The 14949-nt window shown below is 34.7% G+C and overlaps 1 protein-coding gene across 3 annotated transcripts in view; it reads left to right on the forward strand.

Moving 5' to 3' along the window:
• The window catches only part of LOC140778707 (protein OPAQUE1), a 33429-nt gene that overhangs the window by 14196 nt on the left and 4284 nt on the right, over window positions 1–14949 (forward strand). For all 3 annotated transcript variants that reach the window (XR_012107230.1, XM_073123544.1, XM_073123545.1), the window contains 15 exons: window positions 1445–1554; window positions 4032–4092; window positions 5090–5267; window positions 5924–6129; window positions 8578–8697; window positions 9312–9410; window positions 9891–10112; window positions 12010–12149; window positions 12424–12535; window positions 12632–12682; window positions 12775–12864; window positions 13131–13301; window positions 13393–13545; window positions 14056–14232; window positions 14392–14529. Coding sequence is in view for 2 of the 3 variants with exons in the window: in XM_073123544.1 (XP_072979645.1) it covers window positions 1445–1554; window positions 4032–4092; window positions 5090–5267; window positions 5924–6129; window positions 8578–8697; window positions 9312–9410; window positions 9891–10112; window positions 12010–12149; window positions 12424–12535; window positions 12632–12682; window positions 12775–12864; window positions 13131–13301; window positions 13393–13545; window positions 14056–14232; window positions 14392–14529 (2028 nt within the window). In the remaining variant the exon portion in view is untranslated. The remainder of the gene's footprint in view (window positions 1–1444; window positions 1555–4031; window positions 4093–5089; window positions 5268–5923; window positions 6130–8577; window positions 8698–9311; window positions 9411–9890; window positions 10113–12009; window positions 12150–12423; window positions 12536–12631; window positions 12683–12774; window positions 12865–13130; window positions 13302–13392; window positions 13546–14055; window positions 14233–14391; window positions 14530–14949) is intronic.

Below are 14949 nucleotides of genomic sequence, written 5' to 3' on the forward strand. Positions count from 1 at the left end.
TAAGAACCTTATACTATAGCTGTTCATGTTAAAGACTTATGAGTTTTTTCTTGCTTTCAACTAATGCTTACTTACCACTGATGTTCATTTCAGATCCATATTTCTGTATGTTTCACACGATTTGCATTTCATTTATTTTCAATTCTGAATGCTACGGGTTTTCTCGTTATGCACGGTGCCCAGTAGTATTGGTTAAGAAGTTGGAACTTAGTACTTGCTGTGCAGGCAAGGTGGATCTTTGATCATTAAATGTTGTTCATCTTTATGTTTTTGAAATGTTCAGGAGCTCTTTTTTATGTCTTTCAGTTGTTATTGCCCTTTATCTGACATCTTTATTCAAGTAAAAATTATAGAATATTTCATATTATTAATATAGAAAATGTGGTATATATCACAAGTCTTCTATAGTATATCATGGATATTTATAACTTGTGAATAGAAAAGGAGACCATAATATAGTTGATAATGCTCTAGAATTATGGCATTTAAACCTGTATCATAGTGCCATTATCTACTGATAACTTTGGTAAGAATATATTTTTTCTGATTTTCTCATCAAATGGTATTTGGTGATGGGATGAATTCCCCCTCATCTGCAGCCACTTGGTTAAAACTTTATGGTATGCACTAATATGCCTGACTGGTCTCTATTTGCTGAGTAATTACTATTTGCAGGTCTCAAATTTTCTGTGATCTTCCACTGTTTTTCTCACCATTTTTTCTTTTGATCATGTTGGTGCTTTCACAATTTCTTCTGTTGGAATGCATGCATTTATTGAGCACTAGTGCGCTCATTTATGGCAGGTTATCCTCGAAGAATCTTTTCTTGAGTTGACTCCTTTTGCTGTTTAGCCAAAGCACAACAGTATTATTTGCTGTCAATAACTTATATTGTTTGTCGTGTAACACTTGTGCTGGATATAATTGACCTATGTAATTGTTATTGGTTGAAAGTGTTCCTCATTATGCAGACAATGTTTTAGTTAAATTGTGACTATTAATGGTAATTTGTATAGCAAGTAAAGCTTTCAAATTTTTTTTACACAAACTACAATTTGTCTGACAAATTCTTTTGGTTTGCAGATAAGTAAGAATAGTTCTTGAACAATAAAAATGTTGGTAGAATACTGTCACACACAATGCTATTATTATGGTCGAAATTTTGCTTTTGTACAAAGAACAATTTTGCTGATTACCAAGTTGTCAAAATTATTTATCTGGTGTCATTGGTTTTGTTCTGGTGGGTTTGTATATTAAGTTGTCTTATCATTCAATTTTTTTTTATATGTCATGATGCGAAATTTCCCCTACGTATCTCTTATTTTTCTCATTTTATCATTATTATTATCTTTTCTTTAGCAACTTAAATTGCATATTTGAGTCATATATCTTACTAGGTCTATTTGGTGTGGCGCATGAAATATAAATTTGTTTTTTTTTCCAGGGTGTTTTAGAAGCTGTTCGGATAAGTCTTGCTGGTTATCCAACTCGAAGGACTTATTCTGAATTTTTGGATCGGTTTGGACTTTTAGCTCCAGAGCTCATGGAAGAAAGGTATCTTGTTAAATCATTTCATGGTTTCGTCCAATACTTTTTCCAGGATACTTTTCAGCCATACTTTGTCCACTAAGCTTCATTTGAGAAGTTCGTCAATGCATTTCTTTTCATATCCTTGTTGGGGGATACCTTCTCTGGATGATTCATAATCAGTAATAGTTTGAGGAAAAAGAAGCTTGAAGATGTTCACTTATCCACACATGGAAGATGTGGGCAATCTTCTTTTCTTCTTCATTTGTATGTACATGTGCTTATCAATGCGGGCAAAGCTTGAAAAATACAATTGGCATGGATCGTGAGAAAGAAAAATTGGAGATTTCTGAGGTTAGATATTTCTACATCCGGAATAGGAATATCATACTAGAAGTAATTTCTACATCTAGAAGTCATGGTATCTTTATTGATGAAAAGTTGGAGCTTAATTTTTATGACATTGATGTATGAATGACACATAAAGCATCATGACTCATCAGTAATCTAAATCTTTCCCTTGATTTTATCCACTATCAGTTCGGAAATCTATCCTCTTTTCCCTTTGAAATGGTCAAATGGGCAGAAGTTCTATGCTCTAATGATGCATAAGATTGATCTATACATTTTGCATCATTAGATAAACTTTTTCTAATATAACTATGGTTGCCATGGAGTTGAAGGCTAGTTAAATTAAACTTAGATACATGGCTAAATAACATCAGTGATCCATTGTCAGAACAAAGAAGTTTCTTACTAATTGTGTACCTATGGTCAAACTGGAAGCTTTAGTATGTTTGCCTAATGTGTGAACTATAGGCTACAGAAGGACAAATCTGCGTTGTGATTTTCTTTTATATGTTGTGTGCATTTGTTTTATTATATTGCAAATCATGATAGCAAAATGCATCACTATTAAGGACAAGGGCGGAATGGAACTTTGGTAGTAGGATAGCGTGTAATGGGAAAAAGAACTTCGCAGCAAGTTGTTGCTTAATTTGGTTCTTTTTAGCTTAAGGAAGAGGTAAGGGATAGAAAGTATTGTCGATGAATGAAGTTTAATCTATGGATTATGCAATCTTGTTGAAGAGCTTGGCAACAAATTGTTGTCAGAGAATGTGCAGGTAATCTTGTTAATTATGAAATTTGTTGCTCGGAAGTATATCACTACATAATAGATCTGAGACAATCAAGGGAGAACTGGCAAAAGTATTGAAATAGAAAGCTTTTACTTAGAATGAGTTTTGCGAGACGAAGAATGATAGGACTTCCCTAATGCTATCTATGGATTCTAGAGAGGAAAATTGGTAGGAGATCCACTTGATTGAGGATGAGGTAAGAGGGGAGAATGTGCACATGACTTCTTATGCTCTGTCATTCCAATGCTGGTCATGCAGTGTGTCGACATGAATTAGGCTGGATTATTGTTACAACACATCCAATTCCTTGTCATGGTTGCTATGTTGACTTTCCATGGAAATAGTGGATTGATTCTTGCAATGCCTTAATGAGATTGACCAAGAAACATGTAGGAGTGCTGCAGAGGTGACTTAGGCGGTTGCACATTGTATTGCCCACACATTGCAAGTTGGAGGGTGTTTGCACTTGGGTATGGGGCACATGAAAATATAATTATATGGTTGTATTGTGAGCTATATAAACATATTACAGTATAAGAGAGACGTTCTCTGTTTAAATTGATGAAAGTCAAACCCTTTAGGATGTATAATGTCTGAATGGCAGAATGCAGGATGTAGAAACAGATAGAGGGAGAGGGAGAGAGAAGGCTGGAGAGATAGAGATGGCTAAGAGAGTAGTTATAGAGAGTGACTAGAGAGGGTATTTCCGGTGCATACAACAACCTCACCAGAGAAATGGCTTACCAGAGGTCACTGGAGCTCGTGGACGTCAATTGATGTCCCTGGTGATCTGACTTGTTGTTGACGGGTCATTTTGGCCTGAATGCCTGAAATAGATTTGGTTTTGGCTGATCCAGCGAAACCGATCTGAAACAAATCAAAAGATTGGTCTTGGGGTGGGATCGCCTATGACTGATCCCGACTTATTTCGGCCGATCAATATCGGGATCACATGAAATTTTGTTACATTTTTGTCATCATTTTGTATCCTGCAATATATTCTCTTTTCAGTTTCCTGGAGGGGCTAGAATTTCTTTCTCTTTATAATAAGGAATTGAGTAGTTCTTTATATTGTTTTCTTCTAAAGAAAAACATATACAAAGAGAGCAAGATTTTTTTTTTTTGTGTCAACTCTTCTTTCAGCTTTCTCCCAAGTTCCTGAATTTCCAAAATGATTGGCTTTTCCATAGACTTCTTAATTCATACCTTATATGGTTCATCTCATTTCGCCACTTTTCACGGTACCCTTGAATGTTTGATCTTCTACTTGAAACATGGACCAGATTTCTTATTCGATAAGTTTGCAATTATGAGTGCCTTTATTTTTCTATTATTTTACATCTCTCTTTTATATTTTGTTGGCAGTTATGACGAAAAGGCATTGACGAAAGGGATCCTCCAAAAGCTCAAACTTGAAAATTTCCAAGTATGATACAATTTCTTAGATGCTTTTACCTGCAAGGACTTAGAATGATTGTCGTGAAAATCTTTTGAAAATGTATTCTATGCTGTGTTCATATTCTTATTTGTTGCAACTTTGGATGGAATCATTTTTGATTGTTTCATCGGTAAATGATGCATGATGTCTAGTCAAACTTGTTGTTAGGCAGAATAGCACAAATATAAGATTAATATTTATCTCACTTAATTTGTCAACTTATTTTAAAAAAAAGGAAATTTCAGAATTGCTACCAAGATTTTTAATAAAATGGAGCAACTATTGTGTTTCCATATAGCACGACGGTTGTTTCTGGTTCTCTGCAATTGATGATTGGTTTGAGATGTAAGTTGGTCCTTAATTTTTACTAGCAATTAACTAAGCCCATATCTTGTGAATAAGTAAACTCTATTTCTCTGAACATCAATTATAGTGATACAAAGCAATTGAAGTTTCAATATTGTAGCTTCTTGACATTATCTCTATATTTATTCAATCATTATAGTTTTAGAAATTGCACAGAAATTGTATACTTGTATAGTTATGTATTGCTATAATCTTCGTGGATTTATAATGATATATTTCTCTAGTACTTGCATTTTCCTTGCTATAAACTGATTTATTAAAATAATGCCTTTTTAATTAAACATCTTTTATACAATCTAAGTGTGCTTGTGTATTCATTTGGCCAGTAGCATGTGGTTAGAAATTGTATTTATTATATAAGAAAGCTAGGCCTCTTCCATGTTATCCTTTTGCTAGTTCCCCTTGTATTTGTAGTACAGATTTCAGATATAGTAAAATACATGAATGTGTTAGTTATAAGAGCTTATAAAGTCTTTGAACTATTAAGAAGCTGGGAATCGTGTAAATTTCATTTGCCTATTTTTAGATGTAAGGATGCATATACTCTTCTCTTTTACACTCCATTTAGTTTTTTGACATCGATTTCTAAGTTTTAAATAATGATATTTTACCTTTGCAGCTTGGCAGGTCCAAGGTTTTTCTTAGGGCTGGTCAGATAGCAGTTCTAGATTTGCGACGTAATGAAGTTTTGGATAACGCTGCAAGGTTCATTCAGGGTTGTTTTAGAACATTCATTGCTCGTAAAGAGTTCGTTCTGACCAGGGGGGCTGCAATTTCTCTCCAAGCATATTGTCGAGGTTTGTTATTGTTGTTTGTTTTTTCTACTGTTCCTCTTGTAATCTGTGTAGTTACTAACAGTGCATAAAATTCCATGATGTGGGTATGTACGGTCAGTATTCCATAATGTCTACAGACAAATGATAGCCGTCTTAGGTATTTTAACAAATGACTGCAACTTAATAGATCAGCCTTTTCACTCTAGTTATGACATACAATCTTTTTTGTTGTATAAGCTCTCAGATCTTTGTTGTGGCAACTTTTTATTCCATTATTCTTCTTTTTTTCCTTCTCAAATCTCAGTTCTTAACTGTGACTACCTTTTATTTTATATTTCTCCTTTTCTATTTATTATTGTTCATGCTTCTTAAGGCATAAGAAGTGTGTTTTCTTAAAGGTTATTTTGGGATGTTCTTTTGTATTGAGTTTCTTGTGTTGACATAGGTATAACTAAGCTCTCTATTTCTTTTGGGATTGATTGATTTTTTTTCCTCAATCAAATAGTTTTGCAGTACAGATACTTTATACTCTTAAACATTATTTGAATGTGATCTTGTGCATCCTAGAGAAATGCATAACCAGAAAGGATGTTATGTGCTAGCTGGTGTATAACTGTGTGCTTTTTATACGTGGCTAATGCCACCTTGGGTTTAAGAAGTTTGATACCTCTATGCAGGACACGTGGCAAGATGCATATATGCAATTAAAAGAGAAACAGCAGCAGCTGTATTGATTCAAAAATATGTTCGAAGATGGTTGCTACACCAGGCCTTCTTGCAACTCTGCTCAGCAGCTATACTTATTCAGTCTTTCGCCCGTAGTTTTGTGCTACGCCAGAAGTTATTGTACATCAGGGAGCATAGGGCTGCAACTCTAATCCAGGTATTGTTGTAATTTTGATAAAAATTATTCACATTCTTCTTTCCTTTTCCTGTTCTGCTTCATTTGTGTTTTCTAGCTTGATTTCTCACCAAGAGGCTCTATTTAGTTGGGTACTACCAGACACAATATCTTGTTATAGAACAAGATTTGTAAGACTCATTGATAACGCAAGTAACAAAGGCTGTCACAGTGCATGAGCCTCTTACCTTTGCATGATATGGGAGGGAAGATGTATGAGGCTATACCCTTGTTTTTTAGGAGGTTGTTTTCAAGACTTGAACCGGTGACTTTTTGGGTATAGGGGGGCAAGCTTTACCGTCGTATCGACTGACACCCCAATCAATAGTAATGCAAGTACTTGCTACTAACTATCATGGCCATCTAAAATATGAATTTTAATTTCTAAGCTACAGATTTGGTTTGGAATACTTTTCTGTTTTGCCGTCATGAACAATCTTTTAGATGATTGTGGTATCATACTTCGCTTCTTGTTGCCTAGCCATATATGTAGTTTTGAGTACATGTGGATGAGAATTCTGAAGAATAATTAGTGTGACTCTGGCATATAGATTTAGTTTTGGCCCCATTGTTTGTTTGGAAGCTAAAGGATGTATGTGAAATGCTTGGAAATATGTTGCCAAGTGAAAATGCATATCTCGAACTATATTTCAGTCTTACTAGAGTATTTTGGCCTTATAGTAGTGTGCTCCATGGCACTTGTTTGTGATAGACTTGAGAGAACGAGCTGAATGTAGATTGATTGGATGAAGAGCAAGAAATTGTACCTTCAATTTGCTTTTTATAATATCTCACCAATTTCTTATAGACAAGTGTTTCTTGAAAAGGTAAAGCAAATGTAATGAAAACCTGTGGTTGTCCATCCGATGGCATAATAGTGGGCAAAGTATGAAGCTAAGCAGATGCATCTGATTATGCAATTCTTTGGTAAAAAAAGAAAATTGTAACGTCCATGAGCTTCATTGGTGACTTGGGTACGCGAGAACCATGGTTTGAGGTCAATGGAATGGCCGAATTTTATTTTGTTGAGTACTGTGCTTTGCTACAAAGCTCACGAGGGAAGAAAAAGATACAAGAATAGTAGTTTCAGAGTTAAATAAGCTGTGAAATCCTTTCTCTTTACTGCATAAAGTACAATAAGAACTAAGAACATCATTTATTTGATAATTTTACTTATAGCTGCTCGAAGTATTTAGTGACTTAGAAAAACAGTCAAAATTCATCCAAGCCTATGGTAGTGAAATTAGGTAGAGAAACTAATTCGTTATAGTTTATATTAAATTATAGAGCTATATACTTGTCTTGTTTCTAAATGAATGTGTACTAGAGCCAAATCATTCTTAAACTTAGTGTGCGGAGTTGTATGTTCACTATAAAAATGATAACTGAATTAATTGAGGCATCCGTAGATTTGGTACACCTTCTATTGGTATAACGTAGTTGTATTTTAGCATCTGTCTGGATTATATGTTGAAACATGATAGAAGGAGGTATAAGACTGAATGCGCATCCTTAAAGTTTGAACTCAAACATATCAAGTCCAATTGCATTTGTGATTTGGAACTGATGCTTCAGGGCTGTAGTTTCCGAATTACTGTGTAATGATAGAAGAGCAGTAATAACTAGAAAGCAGTGAACAAATTACTCCGGGAAACTCCAGGTGACCTTTGTAATGAACTCAATCAACTTGTACATCAAACATATACAGTAACTATGTGCATGTTACGGATAAGTGTAGTAGAATTATTTGCTATGAGCTGATGTCCATAATCTATTGTCAAGATATTTATTTGATTAGACATAATAATTGGTTGGAGAGATTTATAGAGGAAAAGTATTATCAAATGAGAAAAGCTTTGATTCAAACAAGTACAACTTAAGTTCATATGCAACTTAATTTCTAGTAAATTTTGGAATATTTATAGTAAGGTATCCCTGTAATATTACGTTAATTGGAAGTAACTTTCTTGCTTCATGAGGCCTTTACAAGTAAAGGTGTAAAATAATCTCGATAGCTTGCAAGCCACTTGAGCTCTGTTCGTTTTTGTCTTGGATCGAGCACTAATTGTTTTGAGCTCGTTTAGACTTTAGACCCCTACTTATAAGCAATGACCTGGCACTTCTTATTCTTTTGTTGGATATACTTTTTCAGATTCTTGTTCCATTCCTTTCGTATTCCCCCCCCCCCCCCCCTCCACCCCCACCCCACCCCACCCCACCCCACCCCAAGATCTAGTAATAGTTTTGTCAAATATTATGGAGACAATTAATACACAACTAGCAGTTTTAGACTTTTAGTCTTGATGTTATCTGTCATTGAAGTTTGCTTCTTTTTTTTTTCTATTATAAAAACCACCCTTAGGAAACATTAGTGTATTATCCATATTTCAGTTTTGATTAGTTGTCGTTATTATGTTCTCATGCTCACAGGCATCATGGAGAAAGAGGAAGATACATGTGGCCTTCCAGCATTACCGATATGCAGCCATATCCATTCAATGTGCTTGGCGACAAAAACTTGCAAGAAGGGAGCTGCGCAGGCTTAAATTGGTAAAGAAATTTTTTGCAATGAGCTATGTTCTTTTATATTTGTATATGCTAATTCAGACACATCAACTCTACATGCACATAGCTGTTATTTATTCTTGTAACCCAGTCTAAAGTCTAAACCATATTAAATTAGCTCAGATATGCCCTATCTGCTACTTCCTAGCATGCAGCCACATATTCAAGTACCCATCTGAAACTTGTTTTGTTGTTTGTGGGTTCTTTCTGGTAAACTAAAATAGTCAAGGGCTTAGCATCACCTGGCACTATACATGCCAACCAGAACATGAGATATTGTGTTTCCGAATTGTGTTAAAGCATACTTGTACATGCATGGAGAATACATCGGAGGCTCTATTGACTGCTGATTCTAGTCTTGCTATCTCACTACCTTTTGCCGGCAATGGATCTTTAAATGATGGTCCTGCACTTCCTCACCCTCCTTTTCTCCGCGTGATGCTATGTGCCTCTGCCAAGATGCCTGCATAATTTAAAGGGTTCTGATTTTTGCTTCTTATATGCTATACAAGATGCATGATTTTATTTTCTTGGCTGCTTTCTTGCTTGTGCTATTTTGAGGTCAAGAGTCATAATCTTTTTTCTTTGGAAATTTTTAGGCTGCAAATGAAGCTGGTGCTTTACGTGAAGCTAAGAACAAACTTGAGAAGAGATTGGAAGAACTTACATGGAGATTAACTCTAGAGAAAAGGCTGCGGGTAACAATTTTTTGCCTTCCAGCTATTACTTTTATTGTATCCTAGCTATTGTAACTGCTATTCTGGGTATAATTAGTTTAGACTAATAGTTACTATATTGAAAAATTCAAGTTGTGCCTAGGTTGTTCCTGCCTAGGTTGCTTTCAGATGAATGCAAGCATTTCACCTCATGAACAAGCTGTAAACCAATGGAATAATTAGAAATGAAATTACTAGGATATTGTATATGAAAGTAGAAGCTCTATGGATTGGTCCACGAAATTGCAGAAAAACAGATATAATTGGTATTGTCAATGGCTGGATGGATCATCAATCAGGGAATTGTGTCGCACAATTTTCTCAACCATTATGTTCTTTATCTCTCTTGGAGTAATTCTCTAATGTTTCTTGAAACTTCCGCATCTAGATTGAGGAAGTGGATTGCTGGTTTATTAAGATCCATTGTGTTATTTCCTTGTATCCTGGACTTTAAAACTGCAGGCAGCAAGTGAGGAGTCTAAGTTGGCAGAAGTTGCGAAGCTTCAAAAAGCATTGAAGTCATCTAATGCTGAATGCGCTGGAGCCAAATTAACCGCTGCTGATGAATGTGCTAAGAGTGTATTACTTCAGAGTCAGTTGGATCGTTCAGTGGAAGATATTGCAATTTTGCAAAAGAACCTTGCAGAGATGGTAGAAGTTAAAAAGGAGAACGATTACCTCAAGGTATTGCAAAATTATGTCCTGGGTAAAAAGTAGTATTCTTGAGTTCATAAAGTGGATATTTGGTCTTCTATAACAGGCATCCTCAGTTTACCAGGAGTTATCAGTAATTCAGTATGATCACATTAATTACTTGTACTGTTTTCTTTAAGGATTGCTCTTTCTATTCACTTATCAAACTAGTCAAGATTTTTCTACCATATAACTAAATTTAAATAAGATCATATTCTGCTTTTATATAAGGTTTCCTACTGAAAGATACTTTGCATATATTATCAATAGGGCATTGGTTATCTAACCTGGGAAGATTTTTTAATTAGATTTTCTCCATCTTACCTTTAATCTAATTTCCAGCTTGATTTGAACTTGCTTGTTTATTTAGCCATCCAAGATTGAGCACAAATTTGAGCTTGCTTAGTAATCAGTTGACTCATATAGGTATACATGGGCATGCCTTTCTAGCACATATCCTGTGTTGGCCTATGAAGCATCAATACAAATACGATGCGATAGGAAATGCCAATATAACAAATCTTGAAAAATTAAGGATGTGATACGCCTAGGTTACGTGCCTTATATATGTATATACTTATGTCCCCACACAGCTATATATATATTAGTGAAATCATGTGCTTAAAATTTTTTAATTGAGGAATCATATATATTATTTTTGCGTATGGAAGTTTACCACTTTATATGTGGAGACCTCTAATTTATGAATTAAAAGAACTATAATTCGTAACAAAAAACTATTACATGATGTAGTGTATTACTAACTAAGGTGTAAGATAAACAAATAAATTCGATTTGTAAATCAAAAGAAACTGACCATTGTAACATGATTTCTAATATTGGTAAAAAAATAAACGAAAAAAATCATGATTGAAAGGCACAACATGCATGATTCTATTTACAAAATGAAACCTTCTAGATCCGATAAAAAATGAAAGGTAATAGTCTTATTTGATTTGACTCCATATTGGAGGTATCCAAAAAGTATCTATGAATATCACAATATTAATTTTATTTTTAAAACTTTGGATATTCTAAAGAAGTATCTAATATGTCTTTGATGAATATTGTATTTGATACGGATATGACAAAAGTATGGAAATATCCATGTTTCCTAGGTGCCGGCACAAATTGTTGGAGCTTTGTTTCTCCAAACGTTTGATCTTATCATAAGCATGCTTCATTTTTTGTTTTTGTTTTTGTTTTTATTAATTTTTAATTTTTGAGGAACATTCTCAACAACAAAACTGGAAGCATCTGCATTTCCTAGATCCTTTTTTTTTTTTTTTGAGGAAGATTATCAGCAACAAAAAAATTGCTTTAAATTGGAGCAACTAAGCCTGAACCTGCCAAATATAAGCTCATCATGAACTTGGTTCCTAATAAGTACAAGCTGAGCCAAGCTTGGTCAAACTTGGGTTACATGGTTCATCTACACCCTCTAGTGAAGAAGGTTTATATATACATTCTCCTGACTTGAGGTAATTGGCTTCCTTTAGTGTTGTCCCAGGTAAAGTGAAACATAGTTGACAAAGTATATGGCAGGTGTTATAATTATGCTGTGCTTTTGGAAGAGGCAGTGACTCAGCACTTAGTGTGGATGTGTGTTGTTTCATTTTTGAAGAACAGGAAATACTTCTCTAGCTTGTTTAGAGATATTAGATTGTTGCTTATTAATTCTATTGTATTTTTCCAATTACTTTGCCCGAAAATGTCAACTTTAAGTTTAGTTACTTTGCTAGCTATTTGTAATTTACATAGTCATGTCATACTCTTCCTTATATCATGATAAGGAAGACATGATCAAACTCTTACGTGTGCTACCAATCATCTTTCCTTCTGGCTTTATGAATGTTAAGGTGGAGATTTCTTTGGTGCTTTTCTGCAGAAATCAGTTGAACTTTTGGGAAAAAGGAACAATGAATTGGAAAATGAGCTACTTGAAGCTCGAAAATGTAGTGATGATACTTTGGAGAAGTTGCAAGATGTGGAAGGAAAATGTAGACAGCTTCAGCAAAATTTGGACAAGTATGTTTTCTTATCGAACTATGTTTAACATTAATGGAGAAGTTGTCCAAGCATCTGCATTTTGTTTTCACCTTTGTGTTTTCTCATGCTTTCTGCTAGGCAAATTTAATCATTATTATGATTTTGTTTGATGTACTACTTCTGAACTGTACGATTTATTCCAAGCATCTAAGTATCTTTGAGGTTTATGAACCTAGATTGGATTGCTTTTCTTTTGCTTTTTCTCTTACATTCCATTTCTTTACCGAATGTTTATGCTTCCTACATCTTGCAGGTTATCAGAGAAACTCTCAAACAAAGAAAATGAAAACCATATTCTTAGGCAAAAAGCATTCAGCATGTCTCCAGCAGATAACCATTCTGTGGTTGTGAAACCATTCTCTGAGGTTTTACAGCTCTTCAGAAATTTTTTGTCTTTTCTCTGCTAAAAATGGCTGCAAGGCTCTATTTGATGACTTATTGATTCTTCTTTTAATTAACAGAATTATTCTGGTGCACTCATGCTTCCAAGCACCAACCAGAAATCTATATTTGTAAGTTTAAATCTGTTCGTTGAGTTTCAAATTCAATTCTTTTTTACCTTTTTGATAAATAGCAGGTTACAATTATTAAATCTAAATTCCAGGAAACCCCAACACCAACAAAATATCTAGTACCACTTCCACAGGGCTTAACTGGATCGAGACGAACTAGAATAGCTGTTGAGCGGCATGAGGTAATTTTGTCTCTTTGTTCCAAGTGGACTTTGCAATATCTGCTTCCATATTCATCTGTTTAAATTAATGAGGGTGCTCTAAGTATCATCAATGGATTCAATAGAGTGACTATATCTTCTGCTTTGTTCATCATGATTTTTTTCTTTTTTCCCTCTAAATCTATTTCAAACTGATGAACAGAAATATCTTTTTAGCCGTTGAATGTGCTTAAAAATCCATTTGTACCCTTTGGTTAGACTGATCTGAAGCAAGGTCATTGTTGTAGGAAAATCATGAACTTCTTTTGAGGTGTATTAGAGAAAATCTGGGGTTCAGGGACAGTAAACCAGTTGCAGCCTGCATAATATATAAATGCCTTCTGCATTGGCGTGCCTTTGAAGCTGAGAGGACAGCTATTTTTGACCACATAATTGAGGCAATCAATGATGTCCTAAAGGTTGGTAATCATTCCATTTTCTTTTTCTTTTTTCTTCATTCCAGTTCTATTATGGATTCGCTTTAAGAACTTGTGTTCTTCACACATTCAGGAGGATGAAGGGGATGAGAGCTTGCCTTATTGGTTGGCAAATACATCTGCCCTTCTATGCCTGTTGCAGAGGAACCTAAGATCACATGGGTTTCTTACAACACCTTCCCGGCGTTCTGCAGGGTCTATTGGTTTGGGCGGGAAGATAGTGCAAGTGAGTGACATTTATATTGTTTTTGGCTCCAGCATTAGTTGTATTATCTCATATGCAGGCTTTGATATTATTTTGAGTATTGAAATTTGTCTGACTGTGTTGAGTCAATTAAGCTATTGCTTGTTATGTGATAGTAATTTCATACTAGTTACCACTCACTCTTTATGTACAAAATAGATTTGACATTTTTTTTTCTTTTAAATTCTATAAGTTAAATAGAAATACTTAAATTATTAGCACTTGGTTATTTGAGAAGATGGTTAGGAGATATGGTTGGTTAGTGCATTGAAGAATTGTAGTGAAGATATGACATAAAGAATAGGTCTACCTATGGGAATTTAATATTTGTTATCCGCAATAGTACTCCTTTTAGACACCTTGTCCTGCTATTTTAATTCACCTTCATGCAGTGTTCATGACAAATAGCCTGATATTTCTTATGATTCCTTTTCCAACTTAGCTTTTTTGATGATCATGTCTGCTAGATTTAATTGGATATGCTCATTTCAGACTCTGAAATCTCCTTCAAAGCTTATTGGAGCTGAAGATGGGTTGACACATGTTGATGCACGATACCCAGCTATACTGTTCAAACAACAACTAACTGCTTGTGTTGAGAAGATTTTTGGACAGATCAGGGATAATTTGAAGAAAGAGATATTACCACTTTTAGGCCTTTGCATTCAGGTTCTTATGTTGGTTGTTTTTGTTTGAACTCTTGTATTGTTTAGTCGCACAAGGCTTCAGTAAATTTTTTATTGCTAGTTGAACATATTCTTGCCTTCTAACTTCTTAAGAAATACGATGTTCTGTATTTACTTATTGTTTAAGAACATCTTTATGAAGGCTCCAAAATCCACTCGAGCAACTTCTGGAAGAACATCTAAATCCCCTGGTGGTGGTGCTCAACAGCCATTGAACACTCACTGGGACAGCATCATCAAATTCTTGGATTCACTTCTGAATCGTTTACGCCAAAATTATGTAAGATTCTCCAACCTATTTTCTACCTTGTGAACTGTTTACTTGTCAATGTTGCAGTTTATTTTTTTTAATGTACTGTTATCGATCTGGTCGTTACTTTATTCTTTTCTTAGATTAATTACCTGTGACCTGAGTAATGATCCTTCCATTAATTCAGATTTTCTTAAAATGCTTTGTTAGCCCTTTAAAATCTAATCAGTCCTCTTGAGCTCTAAAAGTATTACAGGACTTACTATGATCAAGGGTGTATTAAGAGTGGATGCTTGACTACTAGTCTTCCTGTGTTGCTGTGCACTCTCTTTCATGTGCAATAGCAGGTTTACGATAAATAATTTTCATCCTTGAAGGAAGCAATGCTACATGATTTTGCATTGAAGCAATGGAACATTTTCCAGGATTTCTTGAGTTACACTTTTGGGC

Source organism: Typha angustifolia, chromosome 15 (assembly GCF_048772165.1).
Source record: "Typha angustifolia cultivar Huaian chromosome 15, ASM4877216v1, whole genome shotgun sequence".
NCBI classification, from domain to species: Eukaryota; Viridiplantae; Streptophyta; class Magnoliopsida; order Poales; family Typhaceae; genus Typha; species Typha angustifolia.